General features: G+C 46.2%; 1 protein-coding gene across 8 annotated transcripts in view; it reads right to left on the reverse strand.

The window, feature by feature from the left end:
* The window catches only part of PXK (PX domain containing serine/threonine kinase like), a 175,061-nt gene that overhangs the window by 111,797 nt on the left and 49,488 nt on the right, over positions 1–13,776 (reverse strand). For all 8 annotated transcript variants that reach the window (XM_045290012.1, XM_045290010.1, XM_045290011.1 and 5 more), the window contains exons 4-5: positions 11,108–11,294; positions 1,233–1,310 (exon numbers count right to left, since the gene is read on the reverse strand). In XM_045290012.1, the coding sequence (XP_045145947.1) occupies positions 1,233–1,310; positions 11,108–11,294 (265 nt within the window). The remainder of the gene's footprint in view (positions 1–1,232; positions 1,311–11,107; positions 11,295–13,776) is intronic.

Genomic DNA, 13,776 nt, shown 5'->3' on the forward strand with positions numbered 1-13,776 from the left:
GATGGCAGAAACCAAACATTAAGAACCATATCTTCAAGTGGTTGAGAGGGAAAGGAAGTTGTCTGAAGAGCTTCGTTGGTCCTATCTGACCTATTTGAAAGATGTTTCAGTTTACAGAACAATTACAGGGAAATACATGTGGATGGAGCCTCCAGTGAATCCCCTTTGACCAGACACCAGGGACGTGAACAGCCTTGCTGTTATGCAGAGGGCACTGAAAAGTGGATGACTGTAGATTCAGTTAGGTTAAACACTTATCATTTGATTTCCCTTTTTTTTAAAAAGGGTAAATTAATATTTTATTGTCATCTGTAATCAGATGGTAGTTGGGTATATAGTCTTCATACTTGATTTTTTTTTTTTTTTGTAAATACAAAAAGTTTTACACAGCGGATGGCTAGTTACATTTTCAGAAAGCATAATTAACATAACTCATTAATGGTAGCTTCACGTTTTTTCCTTGTTAGCCCCAGAAAATTCGCCCACCTTTTGTCCCTTTTCATAAAACTGAAATGTTGGCATGCTTTTGACTTCACTCTGAAGGGACAGCCTGGCAGGCGTCCACATCAAGTTCAAGGAAGAGCACCTCGGCGTGCTTTCAGAGAGGGCACCAGAACGAAAGGCGGGGTCCTTTTGCAGGGCCCACGCCACCTGGCGGAGACGTCAAGGAGGCCTCCGCCGCGCTTCTCTCTGGCACTGCGCAGGTTGTGCAGGGCTGCTGGAAAACCTTCCTCGCTTTTCAAGCTCTGCCTCACTATTTTGACAGTTGGGGTTTGATGAGCGACTGGGGGTCACAAGAGGGATCCGGAACAGGGCGCCAGACCAGGCTTGGACCTGACCTCCTTTTTGACCTATTTTAAAATTGCTTCAGTTTTTAATATATTCTGTTTCTTTTCAATTGGGGTGTTCTCTGTTACTGTTTTTCGTTTCTTGTATATAAAATTTGCGATAGGTGACTCTAGAGTGGCAGTACCTTGGTCTCTTGGGGGTGTGGCAGGAGAGGTTGGGGGAAATGGGGAGCTCATGACCACGAGCACAAGAACAAAAAGCACGTTCTAAAACCGACTGCGGTGGTGATTGTGCAACTCTTCCTAGGATGACTGCACTATTGAATCGGATGGCATGTGGATTATATACATACAAAACTGTTTACGAAGGGGAAAAAAAAGCATTCCATAAGGAATGCTATTTGTCTTTTTTTTTATTTAAGAACAGACAGGCCAGTTTCTCACCTATGTCTTTCAATGGTTCCACCACCTCCCACCTGGGTTCTGATCGGAAGAACATGGACACCTGTTGTAAGGCAATCTCTGCAACGACACGTGAGAAACTCATCAGTCAGACATCCTAGAAGAGCGCCTTGTGCTCAAGACATTCCTGCTGCAAGTCAGACTCTCAGCTGACGGCTTGCTTCTCAAAATACTGAACTACTAGTCAGGTGGGGAAAAGGTTTGGTTAGAAAATCTGAAACATGTAAATGAGCAGGCTAATGTGGAAAACAAAAGGTTTTATTGAAAGATCCAAGTCATGTCAACGAGGTGGCCTAAGCCAAGTATTCATTATATGCACCAGACCACAAACTAATCACGAGTTTCCAAGCAGGTTCTGAAGTCAGCTTAGAACCGCACTTAAACTGGCTCCCAGTGATAGTTAACCCATCGGCATTCCTCAGGGAATTATAGCTTTCACCTACAAAGAAGCGATTAGCTTTAAATATATATTGGAAATAAAAGCCAGTGTTTAAAATATCTATGCACAGCAATAATATGGTTCTATTGTGGGAAGTCACCCAGTGCTTGTTAACTGGAAGAAGAAAAAAAGCTATCCTTTGTGTGTTCTTTTGTCATCTGAATGTTTGCCCCTTTTAAGATGAGAAGAGGAAGTCTGGTAAGGTTCAGTACATTAAGAAATTATCAGAATAACTGTGCTTTCACATTTCCTGCAAAAAAAGCAGCATCTGTAATTTGCCACTTCCCCTCAATACAATGAGTAAACGAAGCCACTCCGGAGTCCTGGAAGCACGCAGCTGCCCTCCAGATTGACTGTGGAATTGCACCTCGGCCTGCATTAATGACTTTCCAGGCCACTGGTGAGACATGTGATTGGTGAGGGAGCAAAAGGCTCTCCGTAAGTACAAATGACCAAGTCTGGGATTATCACGCAGCCAGCTGGGCAGCCAATATCATTCTGAGATGCTTTACAGAACATCTCAAGTTAAGGGATCCTGGGGGGGTAGGGGTGGGATTCAACTTACTAGTGATTTGTTTACAAACTCAACATCTACTCAGAAGAAAACACGATGGCTAAAGGCAAAGCTGACTCTGCTCCCACTTGTTCCAAGTGCCCCAAAGCAGTTAGGGCAAGTAGGGCAAAGCAGTCAGCAGGATCAAGCAGGACAAAAACTCTTCTGGAATACTGACATAAAGTGTATGTACTGTTTCTAAAACAACTTGAACACAGTCTTAAACAACTTGAACACAAGCTAACTTGAAAGCAAAGTACCTGTGTGAAAATTATTCATGTCACCTTTGAGAAGGATGGTGAAAAATAATTCTATAGATGTGGTACTGGGTCATTCTCAGACACTGTAATGAACAGACACTTCAAAACAAACAATAAATGCTGTTGCATAATAATTCCCCACAAAATTACTATTCAACAATACTTAACTTGCTGTTGTCCTTAGGTGCCATCGAGCCGGTTCTAACCCATAGCAACCCTGTGCACAACAGACGGAAACACAGCCTGCTCCTGTGATAAATTAAGGACTGGGAAAGAGCATCTTTTAAATTTTTATTTTTTTAACCTTCAAGATCAAGCTATTGAAGGGCATTTTCTTTCCACTGAACTGAATTTTTTCTTGCGGGTGGGGGGTGGGGGCAAAAAAACACTACCATGCTTCAAAAATAACCCTCTCTCCCCGAGATTCAAGCAACACGCTTCAATCTTAATCATCAATTCCACTCAGGAGCTTTCCCTGGCTTTCCATTTCCTTACCAAATCAAGATCAAGCTTCTAGACCTAGTGTCCAACGTGCCTCGGCTGCAACCGGCCTTTCTGGCTTCTTTCCCAGTGTGAGGTATCTCATACTCTCTTGGCTCTGAAAGTGGCCTCCCTTGGCCTGGGAAGCATTTTCCTCTCCTGCACATCTCTCCTTCAGGGCCCAGCCCAAATGACAGCTTCTCCAGGAAGCTCTTGCTGTTCCCCTGGTCACCCTTGCTCCCTCTCCTGTGCACTCCTGGTACTGTACTTGTCCCTTGCTTAGGGGACACACCATGGCCTGCCCTACACTGATCCCGTGAGGATACATCGCTATCTGGGAAAAGTCCACCATCATGGAACTCCCTCTCCTTGGGCTGTTCTGCCTGGAGCGTTGGCCTCTGTCTCTTGGCCTGGTTAACTCCCACTCACCCCTCAGGGCCCAGTGTAGCCACTACCTCTCTGAGCAGCCTCCTACCACATTCCGATTTGTACCATCTACCTGCATCCCGACGGTTTACCTGCCTGACCCTTCACCTCTCAGTCTTCCAGCATAAGGGTTGGGAGAACTACACCTTCCTTGCTGCTGTTTTGATAGCAGCTGGCAAATAATTGGTGTTCAATAAATATTTGATGACGTAAGAAGGATGGGCTCAAAACATGTCGAATGGATATTAAGTTAGAAGGTGAAATCCCTGGAAAGTAAGACACCCTGCTTGCTCTTTCTTTCACACTGACACTAGCAGGAAAACTGTGAGCTCAGTAAATACTGATAAACACGGCCCAGACAGGAAACGCAGAGAAGCTGTACGGGGCTTCCTATGCTCCCCACTGAGCTCAGGCTCCACATGTACCAGGGCCTCCACTGAGAGCAGCATCTGAACCCCTGGATCCCAGCAGAAATGCTGCCTCGCCAGCCCTGCACTATGCAGACCCCAATCTTCGCAGCTCAGAGCCTGTCTGGGCCTCCAAGGCTCCAAAACCCTTGCTCTTCTTTACATATAGCTCCTCCTCCCCCCTTTCTCTGATCCCCAAAGCCGTTCCTCTAGGTCTTCCCTGAGATTGTAGGACTAGGTGGGAGTCGCATCACCACCAGGTCCCTCCCCTCTCCCTCACTTCTTGAGGCCCAGAGAACAGAAATGCTGCAAGTAGGAGCTGGGCCTCCTGATGTCCGGTCCAAATGATTTTACATGGACACAAAAAGTCCGTTCTCTGAGTGCCCTGTCAGTAAGGGTTGATAAGGTAGGATATGTGCTTCACCACACAAACACCTCTATACTGAGAGACACCTGCTCTCCCTGTGGAACAGGTGACACTCAATTAGATCTTCTACTGCAAATAAACCATCCGTAGAAGAACTAGAACCAGAACAATCCCTGAAAGTAAGGGTAGTGAGACTTTAACTCCTTTATTGTGGACTTCTCATCAGAAAAGACTGATCACAAGTAAGACAGCCGCATGAGGGTGTCCCACTCCAGCAAAGCAAGAAATCAAGTGACACGCACAGAGGTGAAAACACTGGCACCCTGAGCACCAAGCAGAAGGGCAAAGAATGAGATTGGCACCAACAGGAAGAAACCGAAAAACGAAAACCCAGCAATCAAAGACAGACACCACATGGAAGACCACCGTGAGACAAAGCCAGCAGCAGTCCTGGGAGGGTCACACTGTAAGGCAACTCCGAGGAATGCCCAGCAGGGGACTGAGGAAGTGTGCAGACGTACCCAGAGTGAAGCAGAGTGAGCAGGGCATGGAGTGGATGGAAAGTGGGAGAGGGTAGGAGGGTGGATCCGTTTCAGGGATCTTGGCGTCCATCGAGCACGGGCGGGAGCCAGGATTCCGAGACAGAACGACTCACCAGTGGCAGTCAGTATAACAGATCCAGAGTGTCTGCAAGAAGTCCCTGGCTTGACCAGACTCTGGGCAGCACCCCCTTCCTTGTACTTGGTCAGGGATAGGTCCTGACTGCTGGTTGAAGCCAACAGGAAGTACCCAGATATCTAGCCTTGGTGACTAGAAGACCACATTTTCCCTACCCCTGTCCCCCTAGTGATTAGTGGGCATGACCTCCTTTACTCTGCTGTCCCCCATGCCCAGGCGCTACGGTGTAAGCCCTGTCCACAACCTCTTCCCACCGCCCTGCCTACCAAGCATCAGCTGCCCACCATATTCCTCCCACCTGCCACCCATCCCTCCACTGAGTGGGAAAGAGGGCTCCAACAATGTCAGTAGCTCAGCATCCCCCACCCCTCCACCCCCAACTGGCCCGACGTCAAAGGAGAACGGGAGACACAAACAACCACAACAAGAAACTGAAAGGGCGGCATTAGGACAGAGCCAATGGGGATAAAGAAGATCACAACGGAATATTAAGAAAAAATTTACCCTAACAAATTTGAAACCCTGCAAGAAATAGACAAATTTCTTGAAATACACCATCTACCTAAACAAATACAGTAAGAGACAGAACATCTAAATAGACCAGCAACCGAAAATGAGGATGGTGTACTATAGCTCAACAACAACAAAATCCCTGTCCAGATGGTGTTACTGGAGATTTCTACCCGCAGTCAAAGAAGAGTTGACACCAAGTCTACTAAAACCATTCCCGACTATAGCAGAGGCAGGAAGACTTCCTAATACAGTTTATGATGAAGCCAGCACACCTGACGCCACAGTCAGGTAAGGATAACATGTACAACCTGCAGAGCAACAGCCCTCGTGGATACAGAGGGGTGGATGAGGGGCTTTTTGAGGGGAGGCCAGGGAGGCTGGGGCAAAATGGGGAGCTAATTACAATGAGTACAAGAAAGAAGAATATTTCCTACTAATGATTTGGTTATCATTACATAACTCTTCTTGATATGAGTGAACTATTGAATGTGAAAATAAAAATGTTTAATAAAGTAAAATAAGAAAAGGCATTCAATAAAATCCAATTCCCTCTACTCACAAAAACACTCAGCAAAGGGGGAACAGATGAAAAATTCAACATAATTAAGGCTATACCTACAAAACCAATAGCTAACATTATTCTCAACAGAGAGATTGAAAGCATTCCCCCTGAAAATGCCTATGATCACCACTCTTATTCAATATTTTATTAGAGAAGTCCCAGCCAGAACAATAAGGCAGGAATGGGAGTAAAGGGCACCTGAATACGAAAGAAGTAAAACATCCCTACTGGTAGATATGATCCTATGCCTAGGAAATCCTACAGATTCCACAAGAAAGCTACTGGAATTGAAGGGTTCCACAAAGTGACAGGGCATTGTATTCCTCTCCACTGACAAGAACCCTGAAAAGGGAATCAAGGAAACAGAACGTTAACAACTGGGTGATGTTTATCCCCAAAGGAGAAAATAGGGATAAATCTAACCAGGCCCACAAGGATTCTCAACGAGATGGACTGACAATGTGGCTCCAAGAATGGACTCAAACAGAACAGCAACTGTGAGGTTGGCCCAGGATGGGGCAGCGTCTGGTTCTGTTCTACACTGGGTCAGAGTCCAAGTAGAGTCAACGACACCTAACAACAGCATGCGTTGAAGATGACAGGGTGCCAACCCTAAGAACGATGATTCGGATGAGTCCCTCACCATTTCCCACAGAGAACACAGGGCTAATTTTCTTTCTGTGAATTTGGTAACCGCAGAGAAAAAAGAATTGGAGGGCCCAGCATTCTCAGCTGGAGACCCTGGGAGGAGAGGAGACAGCTGCTGCTGCTGCTATCCCGAGGGCTCCCGAGCAGCCCTTCACCAGGGGCCAGCATGGATCCCAGGCTAGGCTCCAACCAGGCATCCTCGGTCTCAGTCCGAGTCATAAGCAGGAAGAGAGGCTGCATTAGTCTGGCTACCGCCTGAAAGAAGGACTCAAGTAAAACTGGGTGGTGAAATGACAGCAGGCCATTTGGAAAATTCTAAGAAGCAGAGAAGAGTTAGACGTGGGCAGGTGCGCAGACTGTCCTTGGGGAACAGTGGCCCAAGCAGTGAAGCCTAGACAGGCCTAGATATGGAGGCCTGGCGTTGTCGTGGTCATGAGTTGGGTGGCTAATCTTGAAGCTAGCAGTTCGAAAGGATCAGCCACACCGCAGGAAAAAGACGAGGCTTTCTACTCCTATAAAGCGTTCTAGTCTCAGAACCTCACAGGGGTATGTCTCCCCTGTCCAGTGAGTTTGCTTTATTTTTTTGTCTACTCCCGTAAAGCGTTCCAGTCTTGGAAACCCACAGGGGCAGTTCAACTCTGTCCTATAGGGTCGCACGCTTCACAACTGACTCGAAGGCAATGCGTTTTGAGTTAGACAAGGAGGGCCCATAGCCTTCACAGTGAACTGCTCAAAGGCCTGGAGCCAGGGGAAGGGTTCAGACAAGCTGGCCTGGGGGCGGGTGACACAGCAACCAGTGCTTTCTTTTCCTGAGACAGCCGGTGAATCAACCTAGAGGCAAGAGCAGCCTGACATTTTCATTCAGAGGAACATAAATCAGCATCTCCCTGAAAACAGCATCCAAATCACCACAGGATGGTGCCCCCTGAGCATCTGGGATCTCGAAGGAGTTTCCTGTGGTCCTCTAGCCCTGCTCGCATCTTCTGCTTTGCACTCCTGTGTGTCTGCCATGCTGCGAGAAGTAGGCAAGACGGAGGCCAGCAGTGGTATGGGAGGGGGTCCAGTAGAAGGAAACGGAGAGATCGGACAACTTAGCATTTACCTTGTTACATTTAGACTGGACAGCAGTCACACACATGTGCAAAAGCTGGGGGTTAGGGGGGGTATCAGACTCCTTATCTATACATTGAGAGTATTAACTTTGGTTTATTGTGTCCTGGGGGAACAACGGCTATGTGCTCAGCAGCGAATGGAAAGGGTGGGGGTGGGGGGTGGGGTGGTAGATGGAGCCCATCCATCAGCTCCATAGAAGAACCCCGACCATCTGCTCCTGCAAAGATGAGACCCTCGAAAACCCTGGAGGGCAGTTCTCCTCGGTTAACTGGAGCCGCGGTGAGTCAAAAATCAGCTTGACGCCACCCAACAGCTGCAGCTGAAGCAGCTTGCTTTGTCATCGCCACAACCTGGAAACAGAGTCTTGACAAGCCTGCTTCCAGAGCTCCCACTGGGCTCACTGTACTTCTGGCACCAGCTCCCTTGCAGCCCGCGAGCTGTACCCCAACACCCAGGCCTGCACCAGCAGATGGCTGGTGTGTGCTGAATGAATGGCATCGTGACATGTGCACTGCACCTTGGGGCCCGCCCTCCAGACAACATTTGCTCTTAGGAACTAATTCGGAGGACCCACTATTGATTGGTTATCAGCAGTCATTCCAGAGGACCCACTGGGCCAGGCAACGGAGGGGAAGTGCAGAGAAATGGAGGCCCTGGGAGATGCCACCTGGGCGGGAACCCCAGGCGGATCTGCGATGCCTTCGGTCCTACAGGACCCGAAAACAAACGGGGGAAATTTTGAATCCTTAGAACAACCCAATGCTAGATTTCAAAATTCTGAGTCAATGCGACCTTGAAACAAGCTTTCCTTCTCTGGGTTACATTCGGAAAAGCGTTTCCCCTAGCCCTGCACGGCACTTCCGGTGACGGACAGGAGGGCATTCTAGAGCAAGGCTTCTCAAACTTTAAAGGTGCATACAGATAAATAAAGGGGTGCTATGAGCCGGAATCGACTTTATGGCAATGAGTTGCTTTGTTATTGTTGTTGTGTTATGTAGTTCCTGATTCTGCACGGGTGGAGGGGGGGAGACGGGAGGGGATGAATTCTGCATATTTAATAAGCTTCCAGAGTGCCTAGGTAGTCCAAAGGTTAACATACTACAAAACCAAACTCACCCCCATTGAGTCAATTCTGACTCATAGTGTCCCTGCAGGCTAGAGTAGAACAGCACCCGTGTTTCCAAGACTGTAAGTCCTTAGGGGAGTAAACAGCCTCATCTTTCTCTTGAAGAGCAGCTGGTAGTTTCGAACTACTGACTACAGGACTGGGGGCTTGAGTCTACCCAGAGGCACTCTACCTGCAAAATGCAGTCACTGAGAAACCTTCCAGGGGACAGTTCTACTCTCACACACACCGAGTCACTGTGAGCTGGAGCTGAGTCAATGGTTTGGTGGCATCCCAGACGGTGCAGGTGGCAGAGGACCACAACGTGAGCAGAAAGTCCAAGAGCAGCGGCTTTCTGACACGGTTGCAGACCTCCGGTGAGCTTTACAGACCTCCTGAGGCTGAGCCCCATCCCCAGCACTTCCCATTTAATTGGCATGTTGGTGGCCTGGGCGTGAGGGTTTTTTAAGTACTCTAGGTGATCTACTCTAAAGAAAAGTTTATTGCATGACAAGCAGATCTCTATTTTCCTCTCCCCGGAACAAGACTAAAGATGCTGTCCTCTAATTACTTTAAAAGCAGAGTTTTAAAGCCTCAATGATCTGATACAACTTGTTCTAAGTGGTATCTAACAATCATTCTTGTAGTAGGGAAACTGGACTATGAATAATGCCCAGAGTTCTAAGCTGAGTTTGGTGTCTAGAAATCAGGTGACTTCTGCTCATCTGTTTAGTTCCACAACCGTCTCTATTAGACTCCAAAAGGCTGCAACAATTACTATCAAATATACCAGGCTGCACTCTGATCCAGGGAAGATTTGGAAAAGAACTGCGTCCTCGTCCTATGGCTGTTTCCCACTGAGTGGGCCTCAGGGAGCAAGTGAAACCACACAGACAGGGCCCTTCTGAGCCACTGCTGCTCTTAAGGTAAATGCACACAAAAAATCAGACACCCTATATCCCTGTGGTCAATACAAAACAACCAAATAGATACCAAATTGAGGATACATACATATTATTCACTCTCTGTTCTATTAGGACAGATAGTACTAAGTATACAAATTGGCCTGATAACATGTTTAGTGCTTCTGTTCCACCTCCTAGTTCAGTGTATATGTAGTGCCTGGGGTCTGTAAAGCTTGCAAGCGGCCATTCAACATACAGAGACTGATTTCTATTTGCCAGAGCTTCAGAGGAAGAAGGAAAGTTAGGAGCAAGAGAAGGATCTGAAGTTGTGTGGCTAAGTGCTCCTGAGCAACTGTGTCCTTTGGCATAAGACCACAGCTGGACTTCCATGACTGAAGAATTTGATCAAAGACTACAGAAGAACCTTGATCAAAAGGGGGAAATGTAAAACAGAATTTCAAAATCTGTGGACTCCAGACTTTCTGTAGCCAAGGGGGGATGGATAAACCCCTGAAATGCTCACCCAAGATAATCTTTACATGTTGAACCAAATATATCCCCTGTAGTCTTCTAAAACCCAAACAACACTTCAGCTAAAATAGTAAAAAAATTCCTGCCTTGAGAAGCATGCTCGTTTAAGATCTCTCCATGTGGGATCAAGTGGGCAAGAGCCACTGGAAAGATTAGATGGGAACCTTAGGGGGCAGTGAGTTGATTCATGGGGGAGGAACAGCCCAGAAAGGAGAAAGGAGAGTGAGAATGTTCACACAACTGGAAGACTGTCACAAGGTCATTGAAGTGCACCTGTAGAAATGGTGGAACTAGTATGTGTTTTGCTGTGTATATTCTTAGCAATAAAACAAACTTTAAAAAATATATGCAAATGTTAAAAGATGCCAAAACAGTATAAAAAGTGTACAGTTTAGGGAAAGTGACATGCGCACTCAGAATATTAAAAATGGGAAGGAGGAGTAGACACCAACTTCAGGAGGGCAATTACACTGGGGAGAAAAGGAAACAAGAGAACGCTGTAACGATAGTGCCATACATCTTTTTTAAAGAAAAGGAATTAAAGATAGCAAAACGTTGATGTTTCTTCAAATAGATCAAGGAAAAAAATTTGTCTGCCAAGAAAGAAACTTAGTATACACACATGATCAGATAGTTTTCTGTGGAGACATTATGAATGAACAAGCAAATTACTTTGGAAGCCAGTTATTTTCTTCTTACACATGTACAGTAAACTGCAGCTGAGTAAGAATGAGTACATGAAAACTACCCTCTCACAAACATGGGCCCCTCCCCACCGGGAGGTGGAGTCCCCCTCACAAAGGGCACCGGCAACAAAGGCCGGGGAACCTTGCCCTGCGGTGATGGCAGCCCACACACGCCTCAGCTTACCAGTGTAGTTTGCAGCATAGTTGTTTGGATCTAGAAACTTCTTAACCAGCTCACAGTTAGACAAGATATGGTTTGTGGTGATGGCATTGAGATAGTTCTGAAGGCCTTTCTGCCTCTCAGCGATGAATTCACGGTCCATGTTCCCGATCAGTTTTTTGGGAGGGAGAGGTAGACTTAGGCCTGAAATCTTAAAAAAGAAAAAAGAAAGAAAAAAGAGGGGCATATTATACTCCGGTACTTCTCAAACACGAATCCTGAGTGATATAGTTCATGAAATCTACAATGCTAGGATTTCAGTGATGGCAAAAATGTCAAAGGATGACATTGTGCACTTGAGAACTGATAAAATATTGTATTAAACAGACTTACTTTAAAACTTTAATATATTCTTTAGCATTTTATTAGCTATATCGGTACACTTTTTTTTTTTTAGGAACACAATTTTAAGATTCAAATAGGTATTTTGTTGTTATCATCGGCAGCCTCATGACACCCCTCTCCCAAGATATCCACATGCAATAGTTTCTTCAGCAGAGAAAGCTTACATTGCTGTAGCTTGATTTTTCATCTTAAAGTATTAGCTCATAAACTCCTCACTGTGGAAGATGATGATTACGTTTTTTCACCATCCTGACGTTTCCTGCACATACATCCCTCCCATTCCCAGACCTTCTAGTGTAGCTATCGTCTCATTTTATTTAGTACAATACCCACGTTTACTTTGGTTAGAGATCCACAACCCGGCCAAATAATTATGCTTACTTTTCCTTTCTGACAACTTGTCTATATTTTTATTTAGGTTTTTATTCAATGCCAAAGTTTCTCTCACCTCATAGAGGGAGCAATTTCATCTCCAGGACTATAGCCCAGAGCTCTCCGACCCTCTCCACTCAGGGCTGATGCCCCTACATCTGCCGTGGGAGCTGGGATCTTGAAGATGCCCAATCTCTCTCCTATGTCCAGGCCCCACACCTCCTTTACATTAATTAATGATAATTTTAAAAAGATAACCCCCTTGTTTGTGGAGGAGCATAATCTTTGTCAGTTTTCTCAAAAGGGAGCAACAGAGATACATTGTTTGAAAGCCTGCATTTGTGAAAATCTCTATTCTAGGCTCACACTTGATTCATAGCTCGTCTTGATGTGGAATTCTAAACTGGGAATTCCTTTTCTTCCTAATTTCAAAGAACTCCTACATCGACTTCTGGTTTCCAGGGTTGCTGTTACATATTTGAAGCAGTATTGGTCCTTGATCTTCAACGTGTGACCTGTTGTTTTCTGCCACCAGGAGAGCTTGGAGGATTGTCTCTCAGACCTGAGTGTGAATTTCATGGGCTATTTTAATCTGCGGTGGTCCTTTCAATTGGGAAACTCATATTTGAAAGTTCTTGGGTATTTTCTAGAATTAGAAAGTATTAACTTCCTTCCGCTCCATTGTCCTCTACTTTCTTTTACTAGACAGCCTGTTTTTCCATATTGGACTTCCTGGACCAGTCTTCTAATTTCTTATCCTGGCCAGGGTCGCGGAGTTGGCTTCAATCAAAGGCGGTGAGGCTGGTGTTGGTGTTTGAGTCTTTATTTTCACCCTGGAAAAAAAGCTACGCCACTTTCTACTTGACTTCCTGGAACACTGCCTTCACCACGTAGTCTTCTTACAGAGTTTTCCTGTCTACTCTGCCATCTGTTTTCATTTCTGAGTGTGCTGGGCTGCTGACCTTGCAGCTCCCATAAAGATTTCTAGTCTCAGAAACCCACAGGATCTACTGGATGGCAGTGTGGCTGTTTGTTTCTGTTTGGAATTCAATGCAACTGCTTAGCGCTCTGAAAGGACAAGGGAGGCCCTTCTGACTACATACTTTCTGCTCCGCCCAAGTCCCATCTCCACTCCTTCTGTTCACTATCTTCATGGTAAAAGTCTTCTTCAAGAGTCTGATGAGCCTCATTTAAGTGAGGGATACCAAAAGGCTGGGTGGGCCTGGGCATTAAGTGGCTGTGGGCTTAACTGAAGCAGATGGACTCGCTCAGCTTATCACTGGAGAAGCCCTGATCTCAGTGTCCGTGGCTCTTCTTTCCTCTCAGGCTGGGCAGATTCTCCACAAAGAATCTTCCTGTCTCCTGTCTGAAGTATAGCATCTGGGGAATGAGTGAAGGCAGAAGTCTGGGTAGAGGCCCTATGCTACCTTTATTAGGAAAGAGTGCTCCACTGTGCCTGCACTGCCACTCTGGGAACCTCTAGAGAGTGTTTCTTCTGCTGCAGGAGGAGTGGGTGGTCAAAGACGAGGCCTGGGGGACCTGGCTGCTGCTTTTGGAAGGGTATGGGGGGAGGGGCACAACTTAATTGATTCGCAACAATGATCCCTTCTAAATAGGCTATTTTCTTTCCCTTTTATCCCACTTTTCCTCCTTGCACCACTCTCCTTCCACGTGTACATGAATGGGCCGGGCTCGAGAGGCACCTAACTGGTGGTGTCAAGAACTGTACAGATTCTTGGGGGCGGAGTCCGTGTAAATTAGTTACTCAGTGGGGTTGTTCCCTGCTGAGCCCTGCTTCCCCAAATTTGCTCGGTTAGTTACTGTTCATCCATGACTATTAAGTTTTCAAATGTTTTGTTGTTCATTTTCTCCTCTCCTGCATTATTTGTCCTTGTGGGGCTGTGTGTGTGGGGGGG

This window comes from Echinops telfairi, unplaced genomic scaffold (assembly GCF_000313985.2).
Source record: "Echinops telfairi isolate 266 unplaced genomic scaffold, ASM31398v2 ScPeMD7_31;HRSCAF=116, whole genome shotgun sequence".
NCBI classification, from domain to species: domain Eukaryota; kingdom Metazoa; phylum Chordata; class Mammalia; order Afrosoricida; family Tenrecidae; genus Echinops; species Echinops telfairi.